Source organism: Helianthus annuus, chromosome 16, assembly GCF_002127325.2.
Source record: "Helianthus annuus cultivar XRQ/B chromosome 16, HanXRQr2.0-SUNRISE, whole genome shotgun sequence".
NCBI lineage: Eukaryota > Viridiplantae > Streptophyta > Magnoliopsida > Asterales > Asteraceae > Helianthus > Helianthus annuus.
Genome location: NC_035448.2, coordinates 106,044,055 through 106,059,993, shown reverse-complemented (window position 1 = coordinate 106,059,993; position 15,939 = coordinate 106,044,055). Strand labels below are relative to the sequence as shown.

The 15,939-nt window shown below is 34.9% G+C and overlaps 2 protein-coding genes across 2 annotated transcripts; one reads left to right on the top strand and one right to left on the bottom strand.

The window, feature by feature from the left end:
- Positions 1–2,839: 2,839 nt before the first annotated feature.
- LOC110917677 (probable lipid phosphate phosphatase 4) lies at positions 2,840–5,873 on the bottom strand. Its single transcript, XM_022162150.2, has 7 exons — positions 5,649–5,873; positions 4,928–5,015; positions 4,707–4,816; positions 4,533–4,623; positions 4,082–4,270; positions 3,310–3,369; positions 2,840–3,191 (listed from the first exon to the last, which is right to left on the bottom strand). The coding sequence occupies exons 1-7, from the start codon at positions 5,871–5,873 to the stop codon at positions 3,097–3,099; spliced, it is 858 nt and encodes a 285-aa protein (XP_022017842.1). The 3' UTR covers positions 2,840–3,096.
- A 3,716-nt stretch (positions 5,874–9,589) lies between these two features.
- On the top strand, positions 9,590–11,212 carry LOC110916354 (protein C2-DOMAIN ABA-RELATED 4). The gene is made up of 3 exons (XM_022161099.2): positions 9,590–9,700; positions 10,359–10,454; positions 10,922–11,212. The coding sequence occupies exons 1-3, from the start codon at positions 9,590–9,592 to the stop codon at positions 11,210–11,212; spliced, it is 498 nt and encodes a 165-aa protein (XP_022016791.1).
- The last annotated feature ends 4,727 nt before the right edge of the window (positions 11,213–15,939 follow it).

The following is a 15,939-nucleotide window of genomic DNA, read 5'->3' as shown; positions in this document are numbered from 1 at the left end:
TGAATTTACTATTATTAAATATACTAGATAACGAAATAAAAAAATAATACAAAATAAAAAATAATTAAATAATCTTGTTGTGAATTTATTTTTCTATATTTTTTTAATATTTTAATAAAAAATAAATAATTTCATTAACTAAATAGATTACATAAATTATATATAGTTTAAATAAAAGGAAAAGTAGGTGATAAGGTAGAGGTTGGGAGTGGATTAGTAATCTAGTGTTGAAGGAAAAAGTTGGGTTGAAATGGTTGTGATTTGAAATGATATAGCATGCTGACGAGGCAAACCTCGATATTGGACCAATCTAATGTTATTTTCATGTGGTCATCGTATTAGTTATTAAATCAGATTCTTATTTACATATACTAAAAATAGAATCGAATGAACAGTGACTTAAGTATTATAATAATATATCGTTTTTTTAATGATTTTATTATCTTCTTTATTTTTAGGTTGGATAAGCTTGTGTCAACCGGTATTGATATCGAAAATACCGGTACAGTTATCGGTATATGAAGGTAAAAAACGACGCCAGCCTGGTACAGAAAACGCCAAAAGTCGGTATCGAATTGATTTTGAAAATCTTTTAGTTCGGAAACTCGGTACTGCTACCCGGTACCATTTGCCCATCCCTAATCACGGGCACCGTACGAACAACGGTATCGTGCAACTTTTTTTTGTTGATTTTCTTCAACTTTTAATGTAATTTTTTTTCGTTTCAGGGGTAGGGATGAGCTCGGTGCCAACCAATATCGAATCGGTACTGGTATCGAAAATACCAGTTACGGTACCGGTATATGAAGGTAAAAACCAGTAAAAGTCGTACCGAATTGGTACTTAAGAGCTTTCGGTTCGGGAAATTCGGTACAGGTACCCAGTATCATTTATTCATCTCTGACCATAGGTTTCATACGAACAACATCATTCCATATAACTTTTTTAGTTGATTTTCTTTTGGTTATCTTTTAGTGTTTTTTTCTATATTTTCTTTTTATTCTTGTTAGTGGTTCCGTGCGCAATGCGCTTGTAGTGATTTCAAAACATTGGTACTGGTCCCGAAAATACCAGTTACGGCAGTTACGGTATCGGTATATGAAGGTAAAAACCAGTAGCGAACCGGTACAAGGAACACCAAAAGTCGTACCGAATTGGTACTTAAGATCTTTCAGTTCGGGAAATTCGGTACTGGTACCCAGTATCATTTGCTCATTTTTACCACAGGTTTCATACGAACAACATCATTATCACACAACTTTTTTGGTTGGTTTTCTTTTGATTATCTTTTAATGTTTTTTTTCTATATTTTCTTTGTATTCTTGTCAGCGGTTCCATGAGTAACGCGTTTGTGGTGATTTCAAAACACATGTAAACACAGACTAAACAACAAAAGACGGTCGCCGCAAGGCGGCGATAGTAAAAAACTAGTTAGTTAAAAGAATCAACCCATGAAACATTTCCAATTAATTGTATGGTAAATTACACTTTTCGTCCTTTATGTTTGTATCAGTATACAATGTATAGCCTTTAACTTCAATAATTACAGTCATAATCCTTTATTTAGAAAACCCATTACACCTTTCGTCCTTTACCACTAACATGGTTAAAATTTTCAATTAAGTCTATTATGTCAAGGGTATTCTAGTCATTTCACGTTTTTATTTTAAATGTTTCTTAATAAAAAAAATAAAAAAATAGATACATACAACATCATCTTCCCCAACCGTACAACACTATAAAACCCTACCTCAAATCAATCTTCCTCAATTTCCATCAATGGCTTCTTGTGTTATCGCCAGATTCATATTTCGTCTTCTCCAAACCAAAAACCCTACCTTTCTTCACTCAAATCACCGTACAATCTTCACCACAATCCCCAATTTAACATCTCAATCTTCGATTTCATCTCTATTCGAATCTAAAGTTCCACCATTCAACCACCACTCCACCGCCTCCCGTTCCTTCTCCACCGCATAACGCTACCCTAACCGCCCACCAAAACTCCACATCGGCGCTGGTGGTGGTGGGGCTCGATCGATCGGAAAACATAACGGAACCTTAGCTTCGTAAATACGACGGCTATGATACGCCAAAACGTTATCTCCTTGAAGGAACGGAGGTAGAGACTCAACGATGTCGTTTTTTCGTCTGGCGTCGGTATCCGTGTACATGGTGGCGGCACCGTCGTCGGAGATTGTGGCGGATGCATCGTCGTCGTCTGTAATAGCAGCGTCGGAGTCTTGCATTTTGTTACGTTAGGGTTTGCTCAGTTTGATCAGAACATCGAGTGATGATGGCGGTGACTGATGAGCAGTGTTTGTTCTTTGATTGATATGCAAAACCTAATTTTGTGAGCCAGATTTGGGGGTGTTTGGTGGTGGTTACAGACGATGGTTGTCGGATTTGAGCTAGATTTGTTGGTATTTGGTAGTGGTTGTCGATTTTGGATATGTCAGCTAGATAGATTTGGTGGTGGTTAGTGGTGGTCAGAAGGGTGGTTTTATTTCCAGAAGATTTAAAGAGGAGTGAGGTGGAGAGTGTGAGTTGAGAGAGAGATGGAGGGGTGAGGGTAAATATTAAAACTTTGTTCTAAATTTTAATTTAATTAAATTGGTAAAAAGACTAAACTACCCTTATGTGATAGGATTTAACTAAAAATTTTAACCAAGTTAGTGTTAAAGGACGTAAGGTGTAATGAGTTTTCCGAATAAAGGACTGTAACTGTAATTATTGAAGTTAAAGGCTATCTATATACAAACATAAAGGACAAAATGTGTAATTTACCCTTAATTGTATCACACAAATGATCCCATAGTGGTTGGTCTATGTGTGTTGTGTTTAGAAATTCCCTAAAAATATGTATTCATTTTGTGGGAAACATCCCAAATATATATGAACAAAATACATCGTGATGAATAGTGATCATGAAAGAATATCTCAACGATATGTGTAGGAAGTTCAAATACATACATGACAATGAATCCCTAAAAACTGTTACCCCGCGTATATATTTATATGTAGATGCATATTAAGCTATCTTGCGCATATAAGGTCTCCAATAAGGATGATGGATCCATGTCTCCTCTCCCCTTCTTAGGCTTCTAAATCAGCATAACGTGCAGTTGCACCTTCTATCTCACGAGATCGTTCCATTTCCATCACATTGAAAAACGCATGTGGAGCCCAACCTATACAATTCAACTCAAAATCCTCATTTCATTTGTGTCATTAAACATGTAACATGTATACTAGGATACGAGACATTAAAAACGGTTGTAAAGCGAAAATAACAAAAAATATATGTACCATTTTCGTGATTCGGAAATGGGAAGAATTGTAAGTAGCAGAATGCGGAAACGGTCGTTCCTACAAATACGAAAGATACAATCCAATGAATATTCCCGGAAACGGTTGAGATATGTTGTCTGCAATGTTTTAAATATTGTTATGAACTAGCCGGTTATACCTGTTAAACCGGATATCGAACACGGGTCTGGCATGATAAAGGCCGATAAAATAAGACATGTCTATGTACCGGCGGTAAATCCGGCTCTACCGGTTCAAACCGTTAAACAAGTTTTCATTATCTTAAAATTAGATTTTTTAATTAAGGTAATAATTACATTCCATGTTTTCGGTAATTAACCTAGTGCCTTCCATTCCTATATTTCATTACTGTTGAAACTGTTACCCACCTCGTGTAATATTAATAATGTTTATAAGTAATAAAAATGCTCTAAAATGCTTAGTATTTACAAAAAAAATAAAAAAAAAGAGTTTTTTTTAGATAAAATCATGATCAATTACATAAATCTTAATTGAGATTGGACTATTATTTTAGATGAATTTGTATTTTGTGGAATTATAGGGTTAGTAACCCGGTTGAACCGTCCGGTACAATCCGGTTCTACTGGCTAAACCATTTTAAAGCCCAACTCAGTATGATTTAAAACCCGGTTTTTAAAATATTTGTTGTCTCACATTTGTTTCTCATGCATTGTAAAAGACTTGTATAGGCAAGACAAAAAGTTAATCAAACATTGTTTTATTATTAATTAAAATAAATTTAGATGCAAACCTATAATCATTCCGGTAAACACGTCTGTCCAATGATGCCAATAGTCGTCCACACGACTCACTCCAACTAGTGCCGCAAAAAGATATGGTAACACCACTACACATAGCTTTTGGGCATGTCCCTTATTATCAAAGGTTCTAAGTTTTCCACATAAATACCAAGCAAGGAAGCCGAGGCCCGCAAATGACCCTGCATTTTCGATTAGTCATGTTCACAAGTTTACAACGTGATCAGGAGCGGACCTAGTAAGGGGCAGTTGGATGGGCAGGCGCACCCCTGAAAAAGAATAGTGTATTTTATAGGACAAAATCCTGTCTGCACCCCTTGAAATTTTGGTTAAACCCCTCATCCGCACCCCTTGAAATATTTAGTGGGTCCGCTACTAAGTGTGACTATTCACATAAAAACTATGGTTCTCAAAATAATAATGAGACAGATTTTAAAAGCGTACATGAAGTATGCCCACTAGGAAAGCTTTTATATCCTTCTTTTATTTTTAGTAGGTCTCCATGGCATAATACATTTCCATCATCGCCAAACTCCTGTATATACATGTCACATTTCATCCAACATAACCATTTTTATATATGAAATCATGCAGTATACTAGCATCAAACATTCGTACCGCGTTACCATCTGGAAAACATCTATAGAAGAAATTCGGTCTTGGTCGACCTACTGCATCTTTTATCGAATCGGTGATGACAGCCGTTATCAAAAGTGAGTATAAAAGACCTGAATATCAATCCACAAGCAAATATTTGTTATATGTTGGCGATCTCCGAGCAAATACTTGATCAAACAATATAGTTTCAACTAAATCAAAAGAAATATAAAAAGACTCACCAAGCACAGCATGATGTACATCATAAACATCCTTTCTCTTCATGTAATAAATGAAGAATATCATAATTGGTAATATCCCTGCATAAAACTATATATCCAAAGAGTTTATATTCATCAAAATGTTTGTATGTAAAACGGAAGGTGAGGGGGTACGGGGCACTATGCGGGGAGGCAAGCGGTGACCCCATTCCCCGAGCGGGAACACCGCCGCTATCCCCGCGGTGAGTGAATTCGGTGATCAAGATCGGGGTGTAGTTACCGCACGAGAGAGAGGAGAAAGAGAGGGGGTGATTGGTTGTTAATGTGGGTCCACTCTTTTTCCACCAATCATATTTTTTTCTTCTTTTTTTATAAAAAAATAATTGTGTGAGTGGAGTGATGCCAACGTTTGAGTGCAAAATGGAGACTTAAGATGGGAGTTGACGTGACACGTGCTGATTGGGTGTGTGTAAGAGAGGGGACTCCCCTAAGAGAGGAGCGCACCTCTCACCCTAATATGTACACATCACATTAATTTGTACACAACATACATATACGACATCAATACACCTATTGCACATAATAGATGTTATGTACAAAGTAATTTATGGTACATGACAATCACCTCCCGTTTAAAAAAAAAAAAAAAAAAGACCTAAGCTTATACTTGGTTCTCGTGTTTTTTCACACTCATCATTTTTTTTTTTTTTGGTATAGTTAGGTACATGAAGAATGCGCGTACCGGGACAGCCCACATAGGAATTGTGTCTTTTTCATAGAACGGGTATTTAATGTCGGTCATCATATCTTGCGCTACATAGCGATGGAAAGGTTCGATCATGTTTAGGAAAAAATCTGTTAATCCTAGGAGCAGAAGGACCGCCCAATCATGCGAATGCTCCTTTAGGATTTCTTTGCCATGGGAGCTAATGGTGCGAGCTCCGTTACCCGTATGTCTCTCTGACATTATTACAACTTAACCTATCGAACATAAAATTCATTGAATAAGATGTTATACATGTATTGGTTTTAGTTTATATACTTGAATAGAATATGTTAATATGTTATATTATTGTACCTATTTGACGTTTTGTGTTGTATGATTTGCTTTAATTTTGCAAAATCAATGTAAGAGAATTATATAAAATGAGAAGTGTCAAAAGTCAAAAGTAATGTCTTTTTGTTTAGGTATCTAATGTAGCTAAAAAGGAATATTCTGTAAACCATATTGACCGTCAAACCATTGACTACACATTGATTATGAAAACCGAAGTTAAGAAAATAATCCTTAGTATATATGTCAAAATAAGCACGCCAAGTACATTGAATAACCAAGCAAAAACTAGTGTGAATCAAATGAATAAAAAGATAAAAGATCATGTCAAGTCAAGTTGACATATACATATAGTCATATATGCATTAACATATACACATACACATGCGCATATATAAATGTCTTATGGACCTACATAATGCGTATATATTTTAACATATATGCATACCAATATGTGATATAAGTATTCTATGGACCTACATCTACATATGTATATATACATAAATGTATGTTTGTATGTATGTACATTCATATAAGAAAGAAATGTACCTTTATCCAAAGGGATAAACCCAAATCATGTGTGCCTACTATAAAGATATAGCATTAATTATATGCATGCATGCATGTACGTAGAGATATTATTGTACCTTTATAGAAAGGGATAAGGCCAAGAGAGATCAAAGGGTTAGGGGAGGGGGGCTCATAGAATCCGGGCAGAGTCCTGATGGAGATAATTTGGTTGCAGGACATGGAGAATCATAAATGAATATGTAGGCCACTTATACCCATGCAAATTACCCTTTTTGGATCTCGTTTATTCAGCCACAAAACCGGAAAGTGCCCTTAAATGCACATTTTAAGCTTCACCTATGAGATTTTTTGGTTCATAAAATTTATTTATCTCCCGTGACTAACCACAAAATGACACGTGTTTTAACTAATATGAATGGTCCTCAATTAAAAGCATAAATTGTAGATTAAACTTCAATATCAATATATATGAATGGTGATTGTTTTTTAGTTACAAAGAATATTAATTAAGAGGTTGTTGATATGAATTTGGTTTTGAAATAAATTTTTTTTTGAACGGTGACTTTCTTTTTGAGTGACCCAATGTCACCGCCTAATCGGCGGCCCTAGCCAAGTCTGCCCAGACTTACGTTGTCTTAAACGGGCCCGCGCTGGGTTGGCCAGACTTGGTTACGGCGTTCTCCCGAAAACCATACTGCTCCCACACGAGAAGCATCGCTGAAGTAATAGCCGGATGAAAACCGGGGTGCGGCTCAGGATCGAACCCCCCCTCGGTGGGTTTGTCACCATCATTGCCCAATATCCACCCAAATATAACACAAGTGGGAATTGAACTTGAGTCTCCATTGGAAAACCCAAATCTACTACCACTAGGCCACAAGTGGGGATTTTGAAATAATTATTAGTGGCTTATTTTATTTGATTGAAAAAAACTTTATTTAAAATATCATAACCATACATATCGACTACAATATCTGACCTTTCAAATGAATCACTTTTTTTCCATGGAAAGTTGACAATTATGTTTTTATTTACAGGGTGGCTAGAGACAAGAAGGTGGCTTCATAATATTATTCCTACCTAAATAGTGGCGGAACTAGCCCATTAAATCAGCGGTATCCCAATTTTTTTTTACCGTGCAATCATACAATATTAAAAAAAAAGACAATAAATAAATAAAGTAAACAAATACCTAATAGATTTGGCCTCTTCTTTTTTTCATAGCTTGAAATCGTTCCATCACATCGTCGTCTTTTACTTTATGAAAAAAAAATCTTTTTCGACCGCACAAACATGGCATTGTTTAAAAATTCTGGGCCCATTCGACTACGTAAATCCGTCTTGATAATCTCAATTTCGAAAAACATCTTTCAACGGTTGTGGTTGTAACCGGTAAAACCAAAGCTAGCTTCACTACCCGATAAACCAAAGGACAAGAACTATGTGTTCTCATTTCAACCATATAAGATCACTTATTCTATTATATGGGCTTTATTAGTTATTACAATTTGGGCTTAATTATCATAAAACTAATTATTTGGGCCTTGTTACTAAACATGTTTTGGGCTTAATGAATAATATCAAGTTTCGTAATTTTCTCTTAGGAGTATCCCCATATATGTTTTTGGGTATGCTATGTATAAAACCGAAAAAAATACACTACGAATAAGAATATGGGGTTGAGCCGTAGCCCGTGCTACGGCTCATTCTACATTGGTTCCGCTCCTGTACCTAAAATACATTTATATGTAGAGCTCTCTTCTCACACATGAGATGCGATCAAAGTGTGTTTGTAGTATTGGAGGTCAAACATTTCTTATCGTTTAAACTTCTCTTATGTTGAGATACGATGTGTAATTCACGTAAGGCATTACAATCACACTCACTCTAAATTTAGGGACTCATCATCCCTAATAAGCTAGCTTTTCCCCCAACTACCCATACTACACGCAATATAATCACCTAATTAGGTTTGTGGTCTATGGGGTTGGTTTATCTTAAGCCTGTGGTTCGGTGTCGTATTGTTGTTTTTGTCTAGCTTCTTGCTAGTCAGGTTTTCGTTTTAAATTAAACTTTTTTTCGTTCTAAAACAATATGATCACCTGCAGAGCCGTTCCTACGTTTTCGGTGGCCCTAAGCGAATTACAAAGTGGAGGCCCTTTTGCAAAATTATCCTTTTCAACATATTTAGAAACGAAACCTCCTTCTTTACCCGGGCTTGGAACATGCAATTAAAAACTAAAAAATTTATAATTGTCGTAGTTAAAAAAAATTAAGTTACATTTTTTATAGATATAGCATATGTTTAAATAAGATTTATTTTTCTAGTTTTAACTGAGGCAATTGTTTGATGAAATTATCGTAATCAAGTTCTTCTAAAAATCTTTTTCGATTGATATAATAGCTAATGATTGTAGGCATTTCAATTTGGGTAATGGACTAATGGGTTGTTTCAGTTGCAGGTCATTTTAGTGGGTTTTCAGTATATTATCTTATAATAATTGAGCCTAGTATAAGAAAGCACACCAAATTTTGAAGGCCTTTTAATTTAGGTGGCCCTAGGCCTGAGCCTAGGGTCTGAAGCCCTTTGGGCCGGCCCTGATCACCTGAGTAGATGTTACTAAAAACAAAGTTATACAAACTTCAATCGATAAAATATGACAATATTTATTGATATGAGGGGTTGAATCACATACATTACGTCACTTATATTTCATTTTCTCAAATACGTAACGTTTTTTCTGAGTTTTTATGGATTGAGTCAGTTCTAAACTTATACGAAATATGAAGCAACACTACATGGTCCGCTCCTATGTTTCAATATTGTTAAAATTTCCGGTTTTGGACGTTTGCACAAATGGCCAAAGAAACTGATAAACATATATGGGTTATGATTTTTACCAAATATAGAAATGAATCTGTGAATTCAAACAAAAAACACCAAACAAAACAAATGAGTGGCATATCATTTGTGACTCGATGCAAATCCATCACAAACATTTGTTTTTCTCAATGCAAAATCATCACAAACATTTGTGACCCGATGCAAATTCATCACAAACATTTGTGATTTGATTTGATTCAATTAGGCTATTATAATGAATAATTTGAAAGGTCTTCTTAGAATTCGGATAAAAAGAGGTGTGAATCTTGCGGTTCGTGATATCAATACCAGTGATCCGTATATCATCATTAGGATGGGTAAACAGGTTAGTCTTCTCAATTCTATCGATTTATCACGCTACAATGTATTTGCTTTTAGGGTTTCATTTATCATAAATAATTTTGAACTTTGTATGTTATTGGATATATAGATTTCTGCTAGCTGGTAAAAATGTTATTATTTTTTAGGACGACGTTATAACTTTCAAATCCATAAATATTGTCAAGTTATTTTAAGAAAACATCAAGAAACTATACATGAAAAGGTGATATAAATACCATGTATCGTCGCGATATGCATTTTCAAAATGATATGACTCTAAGGACAAGAATCGTGTTTGGTCCGTAATTAGTGACCAGTTATAGAACTTAAGGATAGACAATATATCTTGTAATTAGTAGTGTATTTAAGTAATGTTTATAACACGTAAAATGACACTAGATTTTTGGTGATGTGGGTTACCATGTTTACTTGTTATACAACTTTGCTTACATGTAATAGAAATACATTGTTGTAAATACCAATGATAAAAGTAAGTTATATAAAGTATGATAAACCCTTTTATTATTTATCCATAATAATGAGTTTATCTATCTCATATTAGACGTAAACTAACGGGAGACTGTAGCACTTATTTTTGAACGAATGATCATTTATATTCAGTCATAGCTTGATAACATTTATTCCATAAATATTTTATGTAGAAGGTGAAGACTCGTATCATAGAGAGGGATGTCAACCCTGTGTGGAATGAAGACCTGACTATTTTCGTTTATAATACCGAACTTCCAATAAAGCTGGTAACATTCATTACTTTAGTTCTTTCTTTTATGAAAAGAGTTAAAAGAATACACCATAAATTAAATTTTAATTTCCTATATTAAAACCAGCGGCGAAGCTTGATATTTCCGACCGGATGTCGAAAACGTGTATACCAAAACATTTATATAAACCGGAGGGTCGAAAACGTATATACCCAAAAATTTCTATACGAAAATTACATACTCTCCACTACTGAGCAAAAATTACATAATCATGATCAATTTTAAACAAAAAGATTTTGCATTTAGAAACTACCTCCTACAATCCTTTGTTAGATTCTAATATGTTATTAAGATGACTCGATATCATATAATAACTATCAAAATACACATATGATATATCCCCTACAAAATAAAATATTTAACATGCACATCAATATAATTGTGACCAAATGCATGTAAAGATATGCCCTTGTTGATTAATTATACTTGCAACACGGTTGTAGGAAGTCTATGACCACGACTTTTTTAGCACGGATGATAAGATGGGAGACGCGGAATTTGACATACAACCATTTTTGGAGGGACTAAAGATGAACCTAAAGAGCGTGCCAAGCGGCACCGTTATAACTCGGATAAAACCAAGCAAGTCAAACTGGTTGGCTGAAGAGAGTTGCATAACATGGAGAGATAATGTTGTTGTTCAAGATTTGTGCCTGAGATTGCGAAATGTTGAATGTGGTGAAGTCGAAATTGAGCTCCATTGGATTGATGTTCCGGGTTGCAAATTGGCTTAGAACACTACCATGCTTCATGTCTTGTACATTTGTCCAATGTTTGTTGTGTTTGTATGTACATTTTCTATATTAAATATAACTAGATTTATCACCCGCCGATGCGGCGGGGGAATCTTTTCATACATATCATGGTTAATAAAATCCAAGTGTTTGTTAGACCTACATTCCATAGTCACATCACCTGCGTGCTAAGGATAAATGTTAAGTGTTATAAGTTATTTACAACTTAGCATACTAATACCGAATGTGTTATGTAGATAAGTCATGCAAAAGGTATCGTTATTTTCACTTTTTTGAACGGTGATGGCATGTTTTGGGTTTTTGTGAGTGCATCATGTCTATCACTTCCGTCAATCATGTATCGTAGCAGAAAACTGACCAAAACAAGGTTTTATAATGTTAAATATAGGAGAATGGCAAACTTGTAAATAAGGAGATCATCCTTATGCCTTGCCTATTGTCACATCCTGGCTTTGCGGAAGCGTAGGTTTATTTGATGTGACTTCTTAATACCATAGCTTAATCACAACAAATCTATATGAAAGTAAAACCATGATGATCATCCATAGATTCATGTTTTAAAATAAAAGTACCACAACATTGTTTAAAACGCCGTCACATGCAACGGGATTACAACATAACAAAATAAAAACATTGTTCATAAGACACAACCACAAACATGAAATAGACACAGTTTAAGACTTGTGACTCGTCCAGGTAAAAGCCACAACCCCTAAACTTGGATGACCTCATTTTCCTTACGCAGCGTGAAAACGTAGCACACCTCGCCAGATCCCTAATTCCCTGAAATACATGTAAGTTGAAAAATCAACAAAAATGTTGAGTGAGTTCATGTATAGTGAGTATGTAAAACCTTTGTAAGTATAAAAATCCCTGGTATGTAGCAAATAAGGAAATAAAGAGATCACCAATGGTTTGCAAGACCATTGATATGTGTGAAGTGCAGTAAGAAGACTCAAACCCAGCAGATTTTTGCGTCGGGTACAAAGTCACCCGAGGCCCGTTCTGTCGGGTACAAAGTCACCCCGAGGAAGACTCAAACCTAGCAGATTTTTGCTCGCTACACCCAGATAGATCTACCGCTAATGACCCTCGGTCCTACAATGAGGATTAATGGCCTCCAGTTCCCGCCTACCCACTCACATGATCTAAGTAGTAACCCTCCTTACGCTAACCATACCATGTAAAAAGTATTCGTAATCATAGTAATATGTATTTCACCCCCGAAGTATAAAAACTGAAAACAGTTAAGAGAAAAGGGGGACATGACCTCACAGAAGTGCGTCTCGAAATAGTATCTCCCAATCAACCTGCTGCGTGACGACCTACACGTACTAACTTCTATTAGACGGACGGACGGCCGTGCTTTGGCTTAAGGTTTAATGTCTTTGGGAAATAGTTAGGCAACTATTTCGTATTTACACTTCTTAATTATCTATTAATTATATTCCTTCCCAAGGATGGGGGTTTCAATACATGTGCGTTTTCTTATAACTCCAAAAATATATTATTAAGTCTCACTTAATACAATATATTTTAATTCATTTGTCTTAAAATATCCTATCTCCAAAATATACATATTTTTCCCGAAAATATTATATTTTATTCCATACCATTTCAAAATAATACTTTTATCAAAATACGCATTTAAGAGTATTTTTCCGAAAATTCATAAGTTACATTTTTAGAGTTTGTATGGTAATAATAATACCGGTGTAACTTAAATATTTATTCGTGAAGGTGTTGGTATTATTTTGGAAGTCATAACTTCATGATATTCCAAGTTATATTATTTTTACTCTAAAAATAATATATTTATTTCACAAAATAATCATAAAATCACACAAGTGTTACTATGAAAAATATATATTAAATATATATTTAACAAGTTTTATTATGAAAATCCACCTCCGACACTTGGTTATTTTATAATAAAAATCATGGCGAATCTTGTTTGGAAAAACAAGTTAAAAATATATTTTTAACCATTTGTCACAAAATATTTCTAAGTGTTATTTTCTGGAAAAATTTCGCCAGAGTTTCATCTGTAACTGGAGGTGGCCACGCTTACTAGCGTATAGTTTTCTTTTAAAAATTCTACCAACAATTTTCCAATCATCAACATACATCATTCAAACATCAAACTAGTCAAAAATAAGCATAAACCGCAATCTCATGAACTTGTAAGTTGTGTAAAAGTATGTAGTAACTTTATAACATATTTAGTAGGTCTTTCCATCTTTAAAAATAAAATCAGTTTCTTGGAAATTTTATTTTTAAAGAAAATGTAACTTTACAACTTCTAGTCCAAAAATTACAAAAATTTTTCTTTGTTAAATCCTTTTGTCAGACAAGTGTTTACACACTTGTTTGTTCACAAAAATGCTTTTAGTTCATGAAAGATCCGGCTTTTAAACATGATTTGCATCTTACACTTGGTTCTTCGAAAATACCACTTGTAGATCTTTAGATCTACTAGTTTAGAACTCCATTTTACAAGAAAAATCACTTTTACACAAGTTCATGTTTATGTGTGGAAGGGTTCATCATCTTGTATCTTTCAAGCTTAACATATTGCTAGTTCATGTTCCATGAACATGATCTAGCATGGTTAGATGACAATCCGTCCCACTACTAGCAACCAACAACATAAAATACCCATATCTAAACAAGATTCACAAATTTTACACCATTTGTTTTCTTTAACCATCAAGTTTATCATTCTTACAAGACTTTTAGTTTTGATCTTTAGTGTACTTGATTTTTATCCGTTAAATCTCTTATTAACCACTTTGAACATGAACAAGAGAGTGTTTAGAAGCACTTACAACTAGCTCAAGGCTAGGGAAGAATCAAAGCGAAAACAAGGTGGATAAAAGCAACGTAGTGAGGTTCTTGAGATTCCGAAAGCACCGAGCTTGTTTGTTTGAACTCTAGCACACTTGTATGTATGTGGAATAGCAAGATCGAAATTTGAAAGTGATGGTGGGTGTGTGTGAGCTCTCGGCCGAACTCAACAAGAGGGAGAGAGAGAACGAAATTTTGTGTTGTGTGGTTATGAATGAAATGGTTAACCTCTTAACATACTTATAACCCATGTTTCCTAAATACCCATTATGTAATATGTATGGTAGACATTAGACATAGATCAATAAAATATTCAAAAATGGGTGCAGAGTGTCCCACATGGGGACCGATTCGGTTGAAGGGGGGGGGGGTATTTAGTTTGATTTCAATGACATAGTTAAGTACTAGTTAGGTTAGTTAGGGATTTAAGTTAGTTATTAGTGTGTTATGAATTATAAAGGGTGTTAGGGTATTCGGGGACCCTAACTAGCTCAGAAAAGGAAAAACAATGTCATTGACAATATTTTTATATTCCGGGTAAAGTCTGGTTGTTCGGTTGGATGTTGATCCGTTAAAGTTCTAAATAAGCATTTAAAGTGTCTTTAATATTATTTTTAGTGACACAATGAATTCCCGACACTTTGGAAAGTGTCTAGTATTATTTTCCCATATTTTTGCGCTTTACTAGTTAACTTAAATGTTGAATTTTGTAATAAAGTGCAGGATTTTGTAGTTAAAGCATGTTTTAGGCACATCCGGTCACTATAACTATCACCTAGTGACGCAGTTTTACGATCCTCACCTCCCTACACTCCCTACTAGTGTAGTAATCTATTCCCGGCTCATACTGGCCTCAAAGACAGTGTCTGTCTAGTGCTGGCTATGTCAGCATGTTTACTGGGTTATCCGTTCATTGTGCTACTGTGCTTTTGTGCATCAAGTTTGTCACTATAGTTCTGTGTAAATAATGGAGTGACAGTAATAAAGTATGATGCATGTATAAGTATGTATCAGAAATCACGTAGCAGTTAACCACAATTGTAAGCAAGCACAGTAATTAAGCATTAATTAAATATTAATTAATTCGTACGGATACCTGATTTGGTGAGGGTTGTCACATTCTCCCCCCGTTAAGAAAATTTCGTCCCGAAATTTTAGGTTCTGCTTCTAGTTGCAGGGGTCTTAGGAAATAAGTGGGGGTATTTCTCTTTCATTCGGTCCTCACGCTCCCAGGTGTATTCTGAACCGTGTCTTGCATTCCAAGGAACCTTGACGAGTTTGACACTGCTCCTGCGCGTTTTGTTGATCTTCCAATCTGTATGTAATATGTATGGTAGATATTAGACATAGATCAATAAAATATTCAAAAATGGGTGGAGAGTGTCCCACATGGGGACCGATTCGGTTGAAGGGGGGGTATTTAGTTTGATTTCAATGACATAGTTAAGTACTAGTTAGGTTAGTTAGGGATTTAAGTTAGTTATTAGTGTGTTATGAATTATAAAGGGTGTTAGGGTATTCGGGGACCCTAACTAGCTCGGAAAAGGAAAAACAATGTCATTGACAATATTTTTATGTTCCGGGTAAAGTCTGGTTGTTCGGTTGGATGTTGATCCGTTAAAGTTCTAAATAAGCATTTAAAGTGTCTTTAATATTATTTTTAGTGACACAATGAATTCCCGACACATTGAAAAGTGTCTAGTATTATTTTCCCATATTTTTGCGCTTTACTAGTTAACTTAAATGCTGAATTTTGTAATAAAGTGCAGGATTTTGTAGTTAAAGCATGTTTTAGGCACATCCGGTCACTATAACTATCACCTAGTGATGCAGTTTTACAATCCTCACCTCCCTACAAT